General features: G+C 45.7%; 1 protein-coding gene across 3 annotated transcripts in view; it reads right to left on the bottom strand.

Moving 5' to 3' along the window:
* Positions 1-22800, bottom strand: part of LOC142576651 (DIS3-like exonuclease 2) — a 318054-nt gene that overhangs the window by 75738 nt on the left and 219516 nt on the right. For all 3 annotated transcript variants that reach the window (XM_075686870.1, XM_075686871.1, XM_075686872.1), the window contains 2 exons: positions 14907-15051; positions 2047-2286 (listed from right to left, as the gene is read on the bottom strand). In XM_075686870.1, the coding sequence (XP_075542985.1) occupies positions 2047-2286; positions 14907-15051 (385 nt within the window). The remainder of the gene's footprint in view (positions 1-2046; positions 2287-14906; positions 15052-22800) is intronic.

Raw genomic sequence — 22800 nt, 5'->3', positions numbered from 1 at the left:
CTGCCTCTGAAGCCAGCCTAGTTATGCTTTTATGTGGTTAACATGGTCACGGTGAAAGCTGGAAACCGAAATGAAAGTGTCAAATGGGCACAGCATGAATTCCTGTCATGTCATGTGGTTATGTTGCCTGCTCTTTCACTCACATGATTCTCTCTCTAATTTCATGCTAGTTGCTTACTAAACTGCACCGGGTATAGGTCAGGTTTCTCACAAATTTATAAAGCAATGTTTGGTTCAGTTGAACTAAAATAGCTAGGGGTGTGCGAATATCAATATTCTTGAATACGAATCGAATACGAACACTTGGCTTTGAATATCGAATAACGATTTGCACATTCATTTATTAGCAAGTTTGGTTAACTTTAAAGGGACACTAAAGGCAAACATTAAGTCAAGCTAAAGTGATAGATTAGTGCTCGAAAATCTCTAAGGTGTCAATAATATCTCAAACAAAGCTTTTATAATCGAGAAACTGAGGTAAATGAAGGACACGATTAGAGACATCCCCGGAACATTCAAGTACTTGCCCGATGACGAAAGCATTCCTCAGTTAAATTCCGTCACTAGTACTCAACAACTTGTTGCAAAAACCATCCTTGTATTGCATTCTAAGAGGAAGTAAATTGCTACTTGTCCAGTTCAATTAAATTTTTAGAAAAAAGAACTCGTTGAAATTACTCTTGACAACGATGCGGGCGGTCGAAAGGTTTCGTTTTCCCACGTCCACGCTTTTGCGTTTCAGTAGTTTTGTTATCGCGTAATGCTGCACTGGTTTTGCTGGCTTGCGAAAATCGCACAAACTGCAGGTAGCAGAGAATTCAACTTCCACGTGATGTCACGGGATGCCTGAACGGTCTGCGCCACTTGACCAAAAAGCAACTACAGTGGCGAATCCACCACTCTGTCTTGGCTCGGTACTGCCGTCTGTCAGGCACTGTTTTAGTCAGCAATTACAGCAAGGGGTGGTGATGGCGTATGCAACGTCACCACTCCCCCGGCTGGGTGGCGAGAGATCTGAATTTCGAAAAAGGCATTTGGACACTTCAGATGAAAATTTCTCATAAACTAAGTCTTTTGTTGGCACAAAACAAGTGTTGCAAGGTTACGGGAATGGTATTTGAGGAGTCCACCTCGACTTAGTTGCCTTTAACATCCCTTTAACATGTTGTAACTTCGTAATTACATTGTCCACGGTAAAGAATTAGACTTGTAAGCCATTATACTAAATGCCCGCACTCGCCTCCTGACCTCGCAATAGAAGCAACGGCGTTTGTGCGATCGCCAACACAGAGACGTCCACTTTTCGCCTGGATCTTTGGTACTCCTGTGGTCATCGACTCGTCACGTTGCCTGCAGAAAAACTCCTGTCTCGGTACGGAGGCTCATATCGAGTGCTGCGTGCCGTGACTCCAGATGACGAATGCTTGCTGGCTCTTGAGCTGTTGGCTGAACTGGTGATGCTTCATTTAGCTTTGGTAAATATACTTTGTAAATAGTCTCCAGTTCTTAATCCTTCGTTCGCGTAACAATATTGTGTGTTTGGCTCGTGCTAACTTGTAAAATTGAATAATTCCCACTAGCTGTCTGCCTTACTATACAACTGCACGTGCCCACAAACTCGCAGGCATCTGACTCTTTGCCATCACATTTTCTGTCCAGACATTGGCTCGCACTGAGGGTGGCGCTGCAAAAGAGGGCACCCTCACTGTCCGCAGGCCCTAACTACTGAGAGGCTGGCTTTTCCTCATTGTTTAGATGCCCAAGGGCTAAGCATGCTTTACAGGCGAAATTTAGCCAAGCAGCACATAATTGTCGGAAAATTCACCACGAAATCAGACACACATTTTCAGCTTAGACAGAAGAAACTGTTGATAACTGTATTTGCTACCACACAGCCAGCAATATAGCAAATTTGTTTCAGGTATTCATTTCCAACCGAATATTGAAAAAAATTGTTTATTGCCTACTTTTTGAATTGAATAGAAATATAAAAAATAATATTTTAAATTTTCGAATATTTATGCAGCCTAAGAGGGCCCCACTCACCCGCTCCACAAGGTAGACGCTGGTTGCCCGCTTCCGGGCCGCCTGGTCAAGCTGCGTTCCTGGCCGCACAAAGCGTGACACGTCAGCTATGTGCACGCCCACCTCCCACAGCTCCTGCTGATCGCCTTCAGGTACGACCAGCCGGCGGCACGAAATGGCGTCGTCCAGATCCCGCGCCGTCTTTGGGTCCACGGTGAACACCAGCTCGTCTCGAAAGTCTCGTCGTCCCGACAGCTCTTCCTAAAAAGACATGGCACACCATGGGCCACTTCACAATGAGTTACAAAACTATGATACAAGCACTTTAGCAGTCTGTACTAGACACACTCAGCTCCAAATAATGCCGAGTATGACTTAGGTTAAAGCCAGCTGGTTAACTCAGATTTAGAACCATATACCGTGATGAACAACTTGTGCAAACAGACAGAAGTAGCGCACCTATTCTCCCCTTAAACCCATATCAGTCTTCTCTTCATGCTGTAGGCTATACCTATTCAAAATGTTTGTTTTCAATCACACCACATGGCCAATGAAGCATTTCTTACTCCCAATTTGCAAAACTTGTACCGCTACGTACATACCTCAATGCCGCTTTATACAGTCGACTTTAGTTAAAGGCGCCTTTAGTCACATTTCATTTAAAGGCTCAAAAATGCTTTGGAGCAAGTATGGTACCTGCGAGGATTATATTATAGAAAGCATTTTTTCGAACAGACCTACTACGGTAGACTTCCGTTAATTTAAGTCTGCTTAATTTGATTTTTTTTTAGTTAATTCGACCCAAGCCGAGCATCCTGGCCAGTGCCCATGTATTTTCACGGGCCCAATGTTTTGTTATTTCGATCCTAAAAGTAGCCGTTGCTGGATAATTTGAAGTTGAATGAATGAATGTGTGTTGTTTAGTGGCGCAAGGGCTAGGTATGGCCAAAGAGTGCCATGCCAGTGTTAGCGATTTCGCAGTGGAATGCAGAGTTCTATGAAGTTGATGCGACATGGCTGTAAAGGGGCCTAAAAATAGTCGCCGTAAAGTGCATAAAATCTATGTGTAATAAGATTATGGTGATGACTAATGACGTGTGCTATGAGCCTTAAAGTGCATTGCAAAAAAATGACGTGCTATACAAAACATGTCAAATGCAAAAATTGGCTACAGCACTACTGCCTCACCAGAGCCCTTGAAACACAAGGGCCTGGCCGCATGTGCTATACTAATATCGCAGTGGCATCCTCTGAAGAGCGGAAGCACTTCAATGTATAGGGCTAAGACCATGTAAGACCACATCTTTCAGAAAACTTAGGACTGTGTTGGTATCAAAAACGGTTAAGGACCAAGAAACATTACAGGATGAAGAGGGATGTGCTGCTGGTATGCTAGGGGAAATGTCTCCTCCTCTCAGATTCGGTCTCCCGACACTCCAGGAGGACATGGAGGACGGTCAGCCTGTCACCACATCTACCACAGCTTGGAGATTCATTTCCAGCAAGTAAAAAATTGTGGGTACCAAATGTGTGTCCTATTCTGAGACGACAGAATAGGACACCTGTTCGGCGTGACTTTGTTGTGGAGGGCCAAAAACCTAATTGTGGCTTTATCACGTGCAGCTTATTATTTGTTTCTGCGTCCCACAAGCGTTGCCAGTGGTTTCGCAGTTTTCTTCATAAGAAAGACCTCAGATCTGTGGCAAGGACAGCACCTGCAGGTTTAAAAGCTTGCAATGCAATTGACGTGGCCATCTCGTGCGTGAGAACATTACCCTTGATGCCCCTATGGCCAGGCACCCAGCATATAATCACACGCTGGTTAGATATATACGCTTTACACAGGATGGAATAGAGTTCATCAAGTACTGGATTTTTGTGCTTACAGAGGGACATCAAGGCCTTCACAACGCTTAGGGAGTCTGTATATATAAGTACTTTTTGGAGTTCTGATTTTCTTAGATGCTTCACAGCCGACAATAGTGCGTAGGCCTCGGCCATAAAGATACTTGTTTCCGGATAGAGTACATCGGATTCCGAGAAGGATGGACCAAATGGCTGTGTAGGACACCCCGGCATTTGACTTCGAAGCGTCTGTGTAGAACTCTGTGCAGCAGTGCATGTACAGGAGTTCTGGGAAATGCATTCGGATTTCGAACTCTGGGGCATGCTTTGTAACTTCTAGAAAGGATATGTCACATTCTACCAGCTGCCACTCCCAAGGAGGTTGGTTGGATGCATTAAAGGGACACTAAAGGTTACCAGAAACTCAAGTTAAAGTGGTAGAGCAATGTTCTAGAACGTCTAAGGCGTCAATATAATCACGAACAGAGCTTTAGTAACCGAGAAATTGAGGTAAATGCATGACACGATTTGAGACCCCCCAGCGACATTCCGGTACTAGCCCGATGACGAAAGGACTCCTCATAATTTGTGTTGCTAATACTCAACTACTCGTATTAAAAATATCATTTCATTCGATTATAAGACGGAAAAAAATGCTACTTATCTACGTCTATTCGATTCTAAGAAAAAATAACATTTTGACGTTATGTTCTCTATTATGCTCTCTATTATGTTTAGCTCTCTATTATGTTTAGCATATTTCCACTAATGCCCATTCCCGACAAGTCTCGCAAGGTCCTGTAAGGCCACATTGTGTCATACGCCTTCTCCATATTGAGAAATATCAATAAGAAAAACTGTTTATCTACAAATGCACCATGGATATATCCTTCAATGTGCACAAGATGATCATTTGTGGACCGCCCTTCTCTGAAGTCACACTGATATGGATGAAGCATATTGTTGAGTTCAAGGAAATGTATAAGTCTACAATTAATAATTTTTTTAAAAAGCTTTCACAGGCAACTTGTAAGAGCTATCAGGCGATAACTTACCGCCAAGGAAGGGTCTTTATCATGCTTCAAAGCAGGGACCACAATCGCTTCTTTCCACGTGGATGGAAAGTATCCGGCAGCCCAAATGGTGTTGACAAGTGCAAGCAGTTTAACTTATGTGTCAGTGGGTAAGTTTTTGAACATGTCGTACATGACTCTGTCAGGTCCCGGTGCAGAGCTCTTGAATGTGATCAAGGCAGCTCTCAACTCGGCAATACTGGAAGGCCGGTTATACGGTCTGTTCTGTCTGTGTTTACATACGACTGGCTTACGTCCTTCTATTTGTTTGTATTTAAGGAAGGATTGAGAATAATGGATTAAGATTGACACACGCTCAAAGTGCTCCCCAGGAGAGTCTGCCTGGTCTTGCAAGGTATCCCCTTGCTCGTTCACCAGAAGCAACGGATGGATTTGTTGCCCTTTTACTTTCCTAAGTCATTCCACACTTTTGCCTCCTGTGTGTATAAATTATTACCCAAGAGGAACGTCACCCAGCTTTCTCTCTTTGCCTGACATCGTGTCTGCCTTCCCTGTGATTCCTTTTTTTTTAAAAATTGAATTAGATTTTCGGCGTTTGGCAATCTGCACAATAGGCCTCATACCTTATTCTGCCTCTTTCGCACCTTTCTACAGTCTTTGTTCCACCAGGAAACATTTTTGTAACTGAACCACTATTCGTTTGCGGTATAAACCTTTTGGCTGCATCACTAATAAAAACGGTAAAATATTATCACGTGGTTGTGACGTCAAAGAACACAGTAGCAATACTGTGAAAGGCAAAACCAGCTTTTACTGGGCGAACCTGTGCCCACAAAACAGGCTACAGTTAAAGCACAACGAGAGCGGCGAACACAGTCGGCGATAGTCGAAAATCTGATCAGCGGGTCAAGCGTGTCGGCTTTTATACAGCAGTCGTTGAATGTTCCAGACTAATCGTTCGGACCCGTGTGCCTTCCACAAAGTTCTACACCATTCGCGTCACGCGATGAAATCAGATAACACAAGGTTCGGCGACAACAGACAGCCGGGTAGAAGCATCGATAACTTTCCAGAAACTTCGGATACATGCAGGCGCATCCCGCGATGTGCGATTACATTTGTTAGGCAGCGAAACGTGGTCGCCCGATAAAGATAAGTACACGTGTCAATATACAACAGCATCATCTATTTTAAAATTGTTTATAAAATCTTGTGGTAGATAAGTAGATTTTTTAAGATGCACCCAATCTGCCGATGCTAATTTCCATTGAGGAATGTGGTGTAGGTTTTCATGCAAAGTTACAAGATGTATAGTTACGGCAAAGTGGTCACTTCAATAAAGTTTATTGATGACGTTCCATTCCAAGTGAAGCAGAAGAGACAAAGAGCCGATTGCTAGAACTATTGATGAATAACTTTTGTGCTGGCCACTGTAATGGGTCAGCTCCATCTTATTAAACAGGCAGGCCACTAGAAGTCAGAAGAAAATTTCCAATGAATCGACCTCTCGCGTCGCACTGTGAGTCTCCCTACATCGTTTTATGGGCATTAAAATCACCCTTGCTAGGGGGGTCCGGAAGATGTAGGGGGTCCGGAAGGTGATCAATGATGTTATAGAAATCGCTTTTGCTGAGATGATAGTTAGGGGGTATGTGTACAGAACACACAGTGACCAGTTTATTAAAAATGATTGCCCGAACTGACGCCACCTCGGCCTCTGAATGGCAACGTGTCAGCAAGCTACAGACTTGTTGGTTGCTATTGCTACACAGCCGGAGCTGTTAGCCTCGCCACTGTCTTTTCGGAAGATGGTGTAGTTGCAAAGAAAGTTAGTGTTTGTAGGTTTCAGATGTGTCTCTTGGACACACAGCAACCTTCGTTTATGTTTGTGGCGTCACCATCGGCTCATTGCGTGTGGGCCGGACAGCCACGGAAGCTGTTGTGTCACTGCGCCCTGACGCATCACATTGGCAAAAGTGTTCTTGGGCAGGTAGAATCCCCGCCTGCGTGCCTCCTTGAAACTTATGTTTTTCCCTTACTTTAATTGTTACAATTTTCTTTTCTTTTTTCCAGGATGGGCATGACTGTAAGTATGCAGCGTGCTCACCATCACAGTTTACACAGTGCAGAGAGTTCTCTCAAAATTCAGAGATGTGTTCATGGGCACTGCATTTTGCACCAGTTTGGTGGCCCCGGCAGCTCTACGAGCTGTGGCCGAAACACTGGCATTTAAAATATCGGAGGGGATTTGGTACATATGGCCTAATGCGAAGCTTGATGTACCAGGCCTCAATGGACTCGAGCAGGACACTTGAGCCGAAGGTGAGTATAAGGCGCTTGGACTAGATTTCTTTGCCGTCCCGCCTCATCATAATTCTTCTGACATTGATAACATTTTGCTCACTGAAGCCCTACAAGAGTTCAGATTGAGTCAGCTCAAGCAAATCATCATCCAAGACAATGCCGCGAGTGGTGTTCATGGTACGGTGCGGGGTTATTGTTACTTGGGCCTCCCCAAATGATACTAGTTTGGGCAGTTTCTCATAATTGCTTGTGATCGCGGAGCTTGAAGAGGAGATCAGCGCTTGGCATCCTCGAAGCCTCATAACCTGGACCAAAAACTTCAGTCAAAGACTTTGAAACAAGGAACAGTCAAATGGTTTGCACTGGTTTGTCTGGTTTTTCCGAGTGAATTACATGGAAACGGGGGAAATTGTGGACTTAGCACCTGAAAAACTGGAAGGCATCTTCAGTGCGCCCTCGTTTCTGAGGGCAATCAGAGAGCTTCGGGAAAACATTCTCCATAAGTATAGATGGGGTTTTCGGCAGCGATGCCAACCACCCACCATGGAGCCCAACAGGGGGACGTGACAGAAGTTCCTGCAAGGAAAGACTTGCCAACGCCAGCTGTACATCACTGCTATAACCAAATACAGCATAATCAAGACTGGCTAGCCACACAAGGTCAACCATTGGTGCCGGGAAACTCGGAAGTGAGAAGTAAACAGAGGACAAGAAAGATTAAAAGGCGAGAGAGAAAGACGAAGATCGAATAGGAGGACAGGAAAAGGCGACTGCTGATTTCCTCCATGTGGGTCAGTCTGCAGGTGCCGTCTATGTGAAGCAGAGGCCAAAGAGGTGTGTTGCCTTTGCCTTGAAGGTCTGAACACCCGGAATAAGCTCCACCTCCAGGATCTCCCTTTCACCAAATATGGCTAAGCCACGCACGGCTACACGCGAGAGAGTCCAACCCTCATCCGCTAGGGTACGTGGTGTCGCAACACACCAAACGACTGCTGACGCCGCCGCCCCTGCGAGGTAATTTGAACTTGACCAATTGGTACACATGCACCTGACCCCAACAAGTACCCCGATAGTGAACGCTTTAGTCGCAGCGTCTGTCTCAGCGGAGCCTAGGGGACAGTGAATGGATCAAGCATATGTCAACTCTCATCAAAAACACCCACTTTCGGCACACCCTAAGAAGATTTTCAATCAATAACTGTAGCTCACAATGTTTTATTCACTCAATTCTAATGCGAACCTTTCCAGTTTTTCTTTTAAAGAAAATTGGGCCAGAAATTGCCCGCACCATGCAGTCGGTCACGAAAATTAAAACCACCTTCGTAACAATCGCATACTCTGCTGCACAACAGTTGTGTACTGCAGCAAAGTTGACTAAAAACCATGTGGCAAAGTTGATTTAAGAAAAAAAGAGCGCAATTGTGCAACAATCTTGTTAAAAAATAAGGTGCGCATTAGATTGCTACTCTCATCGGCAGATTTAATGTGATTTCTATGGCAGTTTACTATTTTGGACACATACATAGTGGGCAGCATTTGATTCGGAGGCCTGCTAGAATAGGGCAAATACTGCCAAATGAATCAGCGGTGTGTTTTGGCATTTTTTCTTCATCTCGTTTAATTCGATCCACCAGACAATTTGATCAATTTTTTCGGTTTCATCAGGGCTGAATTAACGGAAGTCGAATGTACAAGCTTACATAGTGCACTTTCTACCTTCCCCATTTGCCCTCAATGCCCTCCATTCTGAAGAAGCACTGGTGGCGACAGAGTGGTGATGCCCGGTATAAAAAGTTATGGCGAGCAAAGTATGTTGCAGCACCCCGTATGAGGCACCCCGCCGAGGTATTTATGCCAAGCGGAAGCGACTGCCAGGTGGGGGGCATGCCACGTGGCGTGTGCTGTCCTGCATGGACGATGGGAGTGAAATCTAGCTTGGAGAGTGCTCAACACGAAGTTCAGTATGAAACATGCCTAGCTAGGAGCAGCAACAGCGCAGTGGCGTGTGTCCCTTATAGATGCTAACCGCCATTCCTCACAAGGCACGGCAGGCACAGCGTGTGTGTAGTCTCGGCCTAAGTTTTGTATAGTTAGAGGCTAGTTGAGTGTCCCACGCTAATCCAAATAAGCAAGGCCCGGCGGCTATGACACTGATAAGCAATCGTGTCCAAGTTTCATTCCTATGGGGGCAGACGACTGTCGGTTCATGCTTCTTGATTGATGTCGGCTATTGGCCAATAGCAGCTGTCTGTGGAAATCATGATGAAACAGGCGAGGAGAAGGCTTCTTTTGAAACGAGAGCGTGAGAAAAAGGCGACTGCACACTCCCCTTCTGAGCCCCATGCACTGTGCTTGAGTGCAAAATTTGGCCGAGATTTTCACAGCAGCATGTGCTATCCGCAAAATGTGCTTTTTCACAAAGCTTGAGGGGTGGTTCAGGAGGCTTTTAATTCTGTCATGACAAGGCAGACGATATTGATACAATTATCTAGCGGGTTCAATGAAACAAGAAGCAGAAATAAACACTAAAAAACACTACATACTTGACGTACTAGTTCTGCGAAACCCTTGCGGGTTTCCGCAGAACTAGTACGTCAAACTCTTGCCTTTGCTTCGTGTTGTCGACAAATTCGACTTCGCTCTGCCATCTGCTAGCCGCCTGGTTAGCTCAGATGGTAGAGCGGCTGCCCCGGAAAGGCGGTGGTCCCGGGTTCGAGTCCCGGACCAGGACGAAATTTTCTTCAACTATGAGGCTTTTCTTTCGAGGAACCCGTTTGGGTTTCCTTTGTAGCAATTGCTACGAACGGGTGGATGTCTCATTTTCCCTTTAACACTACATACTGATACAGTTGGCACTATTCTCCCGAATGTCAACTGCCATTACCAAGAACATTGTCCAGCGGTTTCCTAAAATGCACCAGACTAAAACTTTAATATGGCAGCTGAGGTGGAAAATGTTTTTTTTTTTAAACAATGAAGCAAAACAAAACAAAAAAAGTTATACACTGTCCTTGCAATCTGTGCTCTACGTGGAACAAGGCAGGCTATTTTATAACACTCTCTCAGTCATGGTACGAAGCGCCTAAGTTGCACAAGAGACCCTAAGTTTTTCACTTCCAGGGGGCACAGAAAAATAACTAAATGAAATTTTGATGAACTAAAAATATATTAGAAAACTAGAGCTTATAGGAGCTGTCCGAGCACCCAATGGCCACACAACACCTCGGCATTCTTGCAACAGCTCAAGCTGTATGTGTAACGAAAAAGCATGCCGAGAGAGACACTCGTCAACTTGCACGTTTCAGCGAGCGATGCACCTGGGCACAACTGAGAAATCAGCTGTCGTGTACGGTTCCGGCCTTTCGCCATATCTGGGTCGCTACCTCTCACCACCAGGTACATGCGTCGTCTGCTTAGGCACTATGTAAAGGCTGCTCATAAGAAAATTAGGCAATTACTAGCCCTGCCAAGATTAAATTGGTAGTATACTCTACACATTTATAGGCAATTTATCCCAAGTGAAGTTTTGTTGCCATTGGCCTTTGAAGTGTTTAATTTCGAATAAGCTCGACGACACGGAAGACTACGATTCTCGGGCAATCACTTTCAGAGATAGTTTCACTTTTGTGACACACTTGTCCCGGCACTGAACTCCTCAAAGTATACGGCCAACAGCACTCTTGGCATTGTGCGAAGATTGAATTTCGCAAAGCGACAGAAACATTTGTTGGCGACGCATTCGGTGCTGACTCACACAAAATTTTTTGCAAGTGAGACTATCTCTGGCACTGGTGGCTCAGGAATACCACCCAAGAAATGCTCTGCCTCCTTCTCGGATAAGTGAAGAGAACTTGTTTCCGAATTCTGATTCCTTGAATAAAGGTACTATGTTTTTTTATGTTCATCTCGTGTTTATCTCGCCTTACTTCTTTCTTTTTATTTTTTCGTGTGACTGGAAAGTCGACCCATGCATTACAATCATGTTGCATTAAATAACCACGGTACTTCCTCGTATTCGGGCCGTAAATGCAGAGTAAAGGTTCTTGCAACTTGCGAAGTTTGGTGTTTGGCTATGTTTTAACATTAGACGTTTCTTTTAACTGCGCAAAAAATGAGGACACATGAAAGAAACACACACCACACCACAAGCACAGTTCAGTAGGACGTTCTGGTGGGCTAGTTGGTTCATAGCTTTAGATTTTTTTTTAACTGCGCAAAAAACGAGGATACACGAAATAAACACGCACCACACCACAAACGCAGCTTTTGTTTTAGTAGGACGTTCTGGCAGGCTAGTTCAGTCATAGCTTCAGACGTTCTTTTAAAGAGCAACTCTGGCGATTTTTTGATGTCCACTGATGTTAAAGGGACACTAAAGCGAAACAATAAATCAGTTTAGACTTATGAAGAATTGTTTCAGAACCCTGCAGGCAGTCATTAAAAAAAAAAAAATAGTTTGATTATTAGATGAGAAAATGAAGGTCCAAGTACCAGTATTTGAATTTCGCGCCGAAACCCCAGCGCCGGTACGTCAACGTGACGTCAGGGATTCCAAAGTATGTATTCGCATTTGGGCCGCGTTGGCTGAGTAAAGGTTCCCGAAACATGCCATGTTTAATATCTGGTTCCTTTAGAACACAATGTAGTCAATCTGTACCGCTATATATAATTAGTAGGCCCTAAAAGATGCCACAAAAATCCATGACGTCACAGTCACCAGGTGCGGGAACTTAAGTAGGCGTCGCCACCCGTATTTCGTTCTTGCGCTTTTTCTGGCTTACCAAACGTCTTATCGTTGTAAGAGTGGTGTTTTTGGTGTTGTAGAAAGGTAATTTTCTGATGCAGAAGAAATCATTTTTCACTTTAGTGTCCCTTTAATAAAATCTTCAATACGTGTTCATTTTTTGCATTCTGATTATCTGTGCCAAACAATATGGCTGCAAGTAATTTAGTTTTCTGAAAATGAATTTTAAAGATTGGCTGCGTTTCTGACTCATGACTTTCTACTGGCCACCCTGTGCTCACGACGTCTGAGACTACACCCCGCTGTCGCTGCAATCGTCACTTAAATCACTGCTGTCTAGTTCGAAAACTCTGTAAAAGCTGCCTGCGTCATCAGGAGCCATCATCAGCTTCGCTTCTTTGGTGTTAGCGCCATGTGTACTGCATGTTTAGCATGCGTTCTGCGTGTTTACATTTTGGTAGTAGGATCGGACATCAATGACTCATCATGACGATACACAAAACAGCAACCCGTTTTGGTTTCAGTATCTTGTTTATTGGTTATTTAATATTACTGATGAAGTTCTAAGCAAATTGAACGTTACCGGTGACAGGACTGTCAATGCCATGTGAAAATGACAATATCTCAATATGGTTAAAACGATGTTGGAGTTGCCCTTTAACTGTGCGAAAAACGAGGACACACACAAGAAACACACACCAAACAACGAGCGCAGTTATTTTAGTAGGACATTCTGGCGGGCTAGTTGGTTCACAGCTTTAGATTTTTCTTTTAACTGCGCAAGAAACGAGGTCCCACGCAAGAAACACACACCACACCATGAGCGCAGTTTTTTTGCTAGGAGATTCTGGTGGGCTAGTTGGTTCATAACTTTGAGTGTTGTGGGAATCGCACGGTTCCTCAGTCCCCGCCAGCATGCCCCAGTATTGGTCGGCCACGCCCAAGAGTGCTCAGCTGAGCCTTGAACCACCTCTATGCTCACGAGTCAATTTGTCCTCTACTTCGACTGCTGGCTCCGATGCCGGAGTTCCGATGAAGCTGGTGGCTCTGATAAAGATGATGACAAGGTTGCTATACTGCACCTCCCTCTGCGAAGCCGGTGATGGAACTGGCCCACAGTGGCTTGCAGCGACAGCACCACACCCCTGGTGGTGGACAAACCTTGCAGACTGCAGCACCGAACAATGATCAGCGCAGCAGGCAACATTCGAGTCACCAAGGTCTTCCAGGAAACCCCAAGGCCCTAAACCTGGCTGGCTTTTCGGACGTAAGCTTTGCAAAGAAGCAGCAGACCAGGTGATGGAGCCTCTGAGTTGTCGAGGTCTTGCAGAAACCAGAAGGCCCTGAGCCATACCCACAGGCACACGTGGTCTGGTCTTCCTCCTTAACCTCGTTCTGATGAGTGCACGCGGCAGGTTGCCGGAAGTAACAGCTGCCTGCTCACTGCCATTCCACCGCACAGCGACCACACAGCACTGCACCATGCTGTTAACAGGAAGGGAAGATCGCAGATGATGATGATCCATCGCTCGAACAGAGCTGCTTCCACTATCGTTGGCAACTGACCTCAAGCACCCATGACATTCTCATCCTAGCCGTCGCTAAACTACTTTTATTCGTAATCATCGTCCTTGTCATCTTCGCTGCGGTTGTCACTGGTTCGGGCTGAGGAACTGTGCCGGAGTCCGACATTTCACACTCCTCGGGCTCCAATGAGGACAATGCGCCGCTCTTGTTCTCGGCTTTGCTACCCGACGAGTGGTTCTTCTGAGCCGTTTTCTTCGACAGCTTGCCTTTGCATGCCTTGGCGGCTCCCTTACCTTCAACGGTCCACTTGTCTCTTTCCAACGAATGGCTGGACGCGGCCGCTCCGCTGGGCTTGGAACCACGCGTGGTCTCCGTGCTTCGACAACTTGCTGCATTGATGCAGAAACCGTGCCGGCAGGTCCCTTCTCTAATGGTGGTGCCAGGAGTTTCAGCAGCATGTAGGAGACCACAACGCCCCCAAGCCAGACCCTATGAAGGTGAAAGAGGAAGAGTCTGCAAAAACAGCCCTCAGCGAATGCCAGAGCTGCAGCTCGCGCCACAGAGGTGGTCACACACCAGGCCAGGCAGGCATAGCTACTGGATGCGGGCACCGCATGCTTTCCCCATGAGCATGGTCCGTTTCAGAATGCAGCCAGTGCCCCACGTTGGGCGCCAACTGCCCAGTCCCTCAGTCCACGCCAGCAGGCCCGTCCTGGTCGGACGCGCTCAAGAGCACCTAGCCAAGCCTTGAACCACTGCTCGTGCTCACCCCTGAGTCACTTCGTCCTCTATTTCTTCAACTTCGGGCTCCGATGCCGGAGTTCCGATGATGCCCGTGGCTCCGATGATGACGATGATGGCAGAGTTCCCATAACGTTTAGATGTTAAAAGAAATGTCTAAAGCTATGAACCAACTAGCCCGTAAGAATGTCGTACCATTTCTTAACACAATGCAGTCAATCTTTACAGGTAAAAAATTAACATGGCCGGAACAGAAGCCGTTTAAATTCATGACATCACGGTGAGCTGGTGCGGGATCTTCAAGATGGCACTGGTTTATTGTTAATGAAGAAATATTTTTGAGGCACATCTCCCCTTAAATGGCCTTTCTTGATCTTACAGTTTTGCAGGGAACAGTGGTGTGAACTAACCAACCAATAATTTCATTTATAATCGCCACTGGCTGCTACTTATGATTCACACAGGTCACAGTAGAGTGTTGCAGACACTGTTTCCACTTCAAATACAGCAATAACATGGTGATGATCAGCAACTTCTGAAAACAGTTGCGGGTGATTGATGCTACTCCCATATGTTAAATTTGGAGCTTCCTATGCATTTCACGATGAGTGCAGACACAACTATCAAACTTAGCATGCTCATTTCAATGATAGACTGATACACACTTCAGGAAAATTTTCACTAACCTCCGGCACCTTCCAATCGGAGCTCACCCCGAGGTCATCTAGGATGTCTGGCGGGAAATCTTGGTGGTCCACATCGTACGACTCGAGCATGGCATTTGTCTCAACAGCAAGGCTGCCTGCGGGGCCGAGCAGACGACGAATCTTCCTGCACGAGGGCAACATGGTGCCATGCATACAGAACTGGCTCTCTCGCTTGCATATCTAACACCCTTATAGGCAGTGCTGCTTTCATTTATTTTGACAAACAGATGGACGGTGATTTGTTTGCAAAGTTTAGCAAAGTGCAATGTTGGGCTATCTAGTGCAAGGCTGTAACAATGTGCATGGCAAAAAAATGGAAGTGTGAACTGAAACAGACCTAGGCCTGTTGGTAGATGTTGCATAAAAAAGAATGAGTAACTGCGCAAGACACAGGACATACAGAAGGAAATGGACTAGTTGATAGTCAGCCCTTCGTTAGTTCCCATCTGTATGTCCTGGGTTTTGCATTGTTATACTTGTTTTTAATGTAGGTGTGAAGACACGCAGAGAAAGAGTGTCCCTTTCGTCTGTTTTTTCTTTCTTCCTCTCACCCTTTCTGCCACTAACACTGATGACCATTTTCGAAGTTACAAGCATCTACAATAATTTAAATACTACCCAGAAGTGGATGGCAAGTCTCAAGTTTTTTATTGAGCAGGGCTTAAATACATGAGACCTTTCACGGTATCATCAAATCAAATTGGCAGCCATAGGTGCATCAACCATGTTGCTCTGTGACAAATTGAGGTCTCGTAAACTGTGCACAATGTGAATCACATTCTAAAGTAGTGGTGCGTGGGAAATGCAGTGGTGGTACTTCCAAGTTTAGGATTTGGAGCAATTTTTGGAGCAGAAAAAATGTCATTCTGGAGCAGTTTAGGAACAGCAACATCAGAATTTTGGAGCAGTTTCGGAGCAAAAAGAAATTGATCTTTTTCGAACACTTGGAGTAGTACAACAGTAATCTGTAGCCATTCGGCAAAGCTTGTTATTACTGTGCAATCAGTAAGTGCTGCTCAACACTGAAGCAAGACACAAAGCCAACAGCAACCAAAGCTTGTCTCCCCACAGATGGTATATCATGCACATTATGTTACAAGCATTTTAATTTGGGTAGGCGGGGAACTTAATTTTGTGGACAATTAAGTAAAATTTTGTAGGCTAACGTGAACAAAGATATGCACCTAAATTTCTAAATAGCGCTAAAGGCTTGCCGGTACGCTATTAGGCATATCGGTGCTCAAACTGTGATAGGAGATGGCGGGTCCACGCATGTATAATTAAAGGAAACATGCCATCTCTTGTGACAACTGGCCCTTCCAACTTTTGATAGGCTTCACCGCGTAACACTACTGTACCGGGGCGAAGCTGGCTTTCGGCGATTTGCAATGCGCTATGCTTTCCGCGCCATTACTAACAGCGGCGAATTATTTCAATGCACAGAACACACGGAACCGAACAGCAAGAAGCTTGATGGCGAACGTTGAAGTAGCTATGCCTAGCGTTGCCGCAGTGTGGCTACGGCTGCCAGCGGATCTGCGCGCGAGAGCGTTGGCTCGAGGTAGCGAGATAATCAAGATGGCGGTGATGGTGGCTTCGATTAATGCCGTTTCGGATCTGCGGTCATAGCAAAAAGTCAAGAAAATCAGACGGCGAAGGTTTTTTTTTTTTGTGTGTGTCCGATCGAAGTTTCAGACGTTCTTGTACATCGACTCTAGGGGTACATGGCGGTGCCGCGAATGCGTCAAAATTTTCAGGCTTGTCTGAAAAATCGGGCGTCCAGAAAATCAGTCATTGACTCATATAGTGCAGTGGTTGCATGACCCTACTGAAAACGTTGCATTGCTGTGAAAACGAGAAAATACCAAACTTTTACGCAAACGGCGCAAATGACACTTGAGTGGGCGCAGCCAGGAGCAGGCAAGTCAAATTGTAGCAAAATGGCGCAGTTGGACCGCAACTGGAAGTGTAGTGTGCAAAAACAGTCAACTGCATCAGCTTGCCCTGAATTTGGTTAATATTGTCACGAGCCTTCAGAAGTGCTCTTCGGGTTTTAATAAATTGCAGAGCAGCTGGCTCTCGGAAAGTGCGTCCGTCGGGGTTGTTGTTGCCTACCCATGTGTGGCGCCTACCCACGATGGAGGACTGGCCAAGAAATTCCATAGATATTCGGAAATTTATGCTCTATATTAATTTGGAATAATCCACCCATTTCCGTCAGGGTTGGCTCACGAGCAGGGAAAACACGCTGTCTTTGTTCTTCTGGGCTCGACCCATTCTAGCCCTCGACCCACTACCTACATATGGCAATATGTAAAACACAGTCACGGCTGTGCAATAAAGACCTTTAGGAAAAATGTAGGGGGTCACAGGCACATACAAGCTACAACACCATAGTGTTTCATCTGCCATCCTCTTTTCTTTTTTAAAGTAAGGAACAAATAAAGTTTCATTCAATACTTGTGCAAATTCAGTTTGCTATTGAGGTACCAGCAAATCTCCTCCCGGCTCATTGCACACTGCATTCACAGCTATCACCCCCAACCCTACTGCGATAAGCATGTTCATTTGTTTCAAAGCACGTGGGGTACAATGATGTTGGAAGAGTACTGCAAGCTTATAAATCATGATAACCCCAACGCGCCAATGTTTGCTGCTGCAGGAGGTGTGAAGCAAGTGTCCCATTCCACTCTGGTGGCCATCGTATTCCGGCGTCACCCAAAAGCTTGAGAGTTCCATTGTGGTTTCCTGTCGTAATCTAAAAATGTAAAAAAAAAAGATAACCCTAAGCACTTTGAGTTCTGCATGCGAAAGCATTAATGTTGAATTGAATGTCACTGAGTGGTCCTTTGATTTATGAACTCCTCACAGGCAAGCCTGTCAAGACATTTAGCACATTTTGTTTTGGCTTTACCGAGACTCAGTTAGAATGCAGGTGAGAGCTTGCACGGACAAGGAATGCGCCAATAACACAGGCTTCCGAGGGTGAGGGCATCATAGCATCGCAGCAATGCCCTGCAGCAATGCAGCAATGCAGCAAAGAGGGACTAACAGCACCGTAAGATACGCCAGCATGTGATTTTGATGCACCTGTGTAGAATGCAGAGCAGGAGTACTTCGAATGAAGTTCATGGAAATGCATAGCGATTTCGAGCTCAGGAAAGTGTTTGTGACCTCTACAAAGAAAAGTCAGATTTTATCACCTGCCACTCCCAAGGCGGCAATAGCTTAGCTGGACGCATTAGGCAATGTTCAAGAATTGGGATATCCATTTCATCGCCAAGTTCTCTCACATGCAGTGAGAAATGTAGTCTCATAGAGGGTCTATTAAGAAAAAGTGTTGCATACATAAAGTATTTAACGGTTGTGGAGCAGGGATGTTCCTGATTGGAGTGCACTTTGAGAAAATAGGTGAAGCTGATGTATGTTCTCTGAAAATTGAGTGACCACTCATTTGACTCTATATAGGCTTTCAACAGGGCTTGTTCTGAATGCACCATTGGCCAGCCAGATACCTAGATGGTGGACAGGATCATCTTTAGCGCGCTCAGGGGCGGCCCGGTGATATACCACGGCACCACAGTCCAATCATAATCGAATTAGGCTCCTTTAAAGATTCAATAAACACTTTCTGTCGCTACCCCATATTGTGTGGGATAGGATTTTAAATTCATTGTTTTTAGACATTCCGCTTTAATATATTTTATGTGTGAAATGAAAGTAAGCCTGGAGTCAATTATAACACCTAGAAATTTGTGCTCTTTATTCAAGGTATTTGTTGCCTATACATTTCGACAGTGCGATGTGCAGCAAGCCCTTCTTTCTGGTGAAAAGAACACAAGAGCTTTTGTTGGGGTTCACTTTGAACCCGTTTTCGTCTGCCCACTTGGAAACTTTGTTCAAGCACTGTTGTACTTGTCTCTCACAGACTGTTAGGTTACAGTATTTGAAACCTACTTCTCTGTCGTCTACGTAGACGGAATGAAATATAGATGGCGGTAATGGTGTACGAAGTGTGTTCATTTTAACGACAAAGAGCGTGCAACTCAGTACGCCTCCCTGGGGTACCCCTGTTTTCTGTATGAATGCATGCGACAGTGCATTACCTATCTTCACCTGAAATGTACGGTTGTGTAGGTAGCTTTCGATAATGTTTAACATATTGCCGAGGATGCCCAGCATCAACAGGTCGCGCAGAATTCTGTAACACCAAGTTGTATCGTACACCTTTCCCATATCGAGAAACACGGATAAGAAAGATTGCTTATGTACAAAAGCGTTGCGAATGTTTGCTTCAATGCGTACAAGGCGGTCGGTTGTAGACCGTCCTATTCTAAAACCACACTGATATCGATCAAGAATATTGTTTGATTTATGAAAGTACAGAAGTCGACGGTTTATAATTTTTTCGAAAAGTTTGCAAATACTACTTGTGAGGGCAATTGGGCAGTAACTTGTTACTAATGTGGGGTCTTTACCTTGTTTCAGAATCGAAACACCAACAGCTTCTTTCAATGCGGTAGGGAGGTTCCCCACAGCCCACATAGCGTTAAAAAGTGTGAGTAGGGTTATTTGAGTATCACTGGGGAGGTGTTTAATCATGTTGCACATGATCCTGTCAGGTCCAGGTGCAGAGCTCAGATGTGCAGTCAAGAAGGCTCTCAACGCAGCAATGTTAAAAGGCAGGTTATAGGCTTCGTTCTGTCTGCATTTATGGTCAATGGCCTTGCATTCTGCTACTTGTTGGTGCTTTAGGAATGCCTCGGAATAATGGTTAGAACTGGAAACGTGCTGAAAGAGTTCACCAAGAACGTCAGCTTGGTCTTCCAAGCTGTTCGCTTCATCGTTTGCTAGGGGCAACGGATGAATTTCTCGTCTCTTTAGTTTTTTCAGCCCGTCCCATACCTTAGTCTCTTGACTATACAAATTTATACCTGAAAGAAACCTCTGCCAACTTGCCCTCTTTGCCTGTTGTTGCATCCTTCTTCTCTGGGATTTAACCAGTTTAAATTCTATTAGATTTTCGGCTGCAGGACATTCATGTAGTTTGCGCCAAGCTTTATTTTCTCTCTTCTGTGCCTCTCTACAATTGTCATTTCACCAGGGGACCCGTCTTCTGAATGGGGTGCCACTTGTTTAAGGAATGAGCTTTTCAGCAGCGTCAATGATACACGTGGTAAGGCATGAAACAGCATGATCTATACTAAAATTATTTATAAAATCTTGTGACAAGGAGGTGGATTCCTTAAAAGCTTCCCAGTCAGCTGAGGTGCTTCCAGCATGGGACATGTGGAGAGGAACCATGTTGGGTTACTAAGTTCAGCATTACTGGGAAGTGATCACTCCCGAATAGATGTTTAGTTACACGCCAGTCTAAATCAAGGAAGACAGAAAGGGAGCCGATCACCAGGTCTATTGACGAGTATGAATTGTGGTGAGGACATAATACGTTGGTTCCTTCTTATTGAAGAGGCAGGCACACATCGGAGTTTAAAAGGAAGTTTTCAATGAGTCGACCTCTCATGTCACATAGTGAGTCTCCCCACATTGTGTCATGAGCGTTAAAACCTCCCATGAGTATGTAAGGCTCGGGAAGCTGATCAATGAGGTTATAAATGACTTTTTTCGAGATTATAGTTTGGGAGTATATAAATGGTGCATAGAGTGACCAACTTATTAAAAAGAATGGCCCAAATCAACGCTGCCTCAAGGTGCGTCTGAAGGGTGACATGTTGGTAAGCTATGGACTTGCCGACTACTACTGCTACACCGCCGGAGGCGTTAGTTTTGTCACGGTCTTTCCAGAAGATGGTGTAATTTCAAAGAAAATTTGTGTTCGTAGGTTTCAGACGTGTCTCTTGAACACACAGCGACTTTGGATTGTGTTTCTGTAGGAGTTCTCTAATATTGTCAAGGTTATGAATGAGCCCTCTAACATTCCATTGTAGTATTTCTGTCTCCATTATGATAAAAGTCCTATGTGCTGTGTGTTCAAGAGACGAAGATTAGCTCACGGGCCTTTTCCAGGTGCTGTGACGCGAGCATTGTCTTTTTCGGAGCGATCGCAAGAATCTCGTCGCTCTTTAGGCACTGGTGGCGCCGTCTGGCTGGTGGTTGTGTCCATCGCCTCTTGTGAGGCGCTGGACATGCGCTCTTCTGAGCGCTGTGCTTGACCTGAACGCCTCAACACTTTGGAAGAGACCTTTGAGGCCACCAGCCCGGAGGTTGATGGCTCCTTCTGCTGGGGCGGCAGAACAGCGCTAGCCGCAGACGCCAAGGGGGCAGATGGCGTCACCATCCCTGTGTGTGGGCCGGACAGCTACCGGGAGCCGCTGTGGAACCATCCCCTGACACACCACTTCGGCAAAGCTGTTTGTTGGCAGGTATGTCACCTGCCTACAAGCTTCTTTGAATATAATACGCGGCTCGAGGCTTCTCGATAAGCGGTGAAACCTTTTTTTCCTTTTTCTTACTTTTTTTTTCACACAAGTTTTAAGTGCTGTTCAAATTCGCCGAAAATACATTGTGTACCTAGGCACGTTCAAGGCCGCATGCATGCGTGAGATTCGGGAACCATGATGTTAGGACCACTGAGAATTGACATTATATTGTGCAACCTATGACGATCAGCAAAACCCGCCGATGGCGGATAAATTAATGGATCGCTTAGGCATGTAGGGCCCCCTGGGCCATACCTCTCGGTGATAAGGTAGCCTCGCCACATACGGGATTATTTAGCAGCTATGTCAGACACTCAGTTGCCATAGTCCAAAGTTCGACTCAGTCTATGTTTTTTTGGTTTGTTTTGTTTTGATCTGACAATAGTGGGCTTGAATTTCACCTCCTCCAGTGCACTACATCTGCAGGCTGTTGGATCTCTTTGGACGAAGGTTCATCCGTAGCGCTGCCACCAGTTGTTGCATTTGCAGACGATCCCAATCGCTGTCCCCCAGATTTTTGGACCTTGCCGTTGGGTGCGGGAGTTGGCCAAGGTTGAGGAGGACTTTGAGATGAAAACTGGAGGTTTATTTACACTAGCTACAGTGAGAGTACAAAGAAATTAACAGTCATAAAGTCATTACGGGCCGGCAGCAACTCGGACGCTGCGGCCTGTGGCAAGAAGCTCGAAAGAGATGAATGAAGGAATGCTCTCTTGCTGCTCCCGGTCTGTGTCTTTTAAGCCCTTCGGTGTCTCGAAGTCACGTCACGTTCGGCCAATCAGCGAGCCCGCTCAGGTGACGCCATTTTCGGCCAAACGGCGAGCCCGCTCAGGTGTCGTCATTTTCAGCCAATGGTAGGCGCCCGTGCGATGGTGTCACATCCGGCGCACAGGGTTGCTCCTTGGGCCCCAATTGCCCGAGCGCTTACTTCTCTCTGCAGTATTGCCATCCTGACTTGCAAGCGCTGTCACAAAGGCAGATGGGGGCAACGTTTCAGTGCTGCAAAGCAGCTTTGCTCGGCACTCACGTTACCTGGAACCGTGCCAGGCTACCGCTACACTTTCGGGAAGAGTCAAGCAGTGAATAGCTCCACCTGCGGCGCACGAAGTGGGGGACTCCAACTCGTTTGTACGTGCCGCGCCTCGGGAACGGGGTAGATCTGCTTCTGCGTTCCTTACTTAGGTGTGGCGCGATTCGATGTGGTCTGGTGAACTCGAAGGAGGCTCAGGAAAAGGTCCCGTAACTAACAAGGCATGGAGTGACGCCTGACACCGGCGAAAGATGACGAGAGCAAGTGGGGCTGTACTAATCCAGGTACAACCACATTAGGAAGGCCCACTAATTTTCAACAAAGACACTTTCTCCCCAGAGCAGGAATTGGTCTCCTTGGTGCAGTATTCGGCCACTACCTCCCGCACGATTCCTACAATTAA

The sequence above is a fragment of the Dermacentor variabilis genome, chromosome 3 (genome assembly GCF_050947875.1).
Source record: "Dermacentor variabilis isolate Ectoservices chromosome 3, ASM5094787v1, whole genome shotgun sequence".
Taxonomy (NCBI): Eukaryota; Metazoa; Arthropoda; class Arachnida; order Ixodida; family Ixodidae; genus Dermacentor; species Dermacentor variabilis.
Note: the sequence above shows the minus strand (reverse complement) of the source record. Positions and strands in the feature narration are given on the sequence as shown.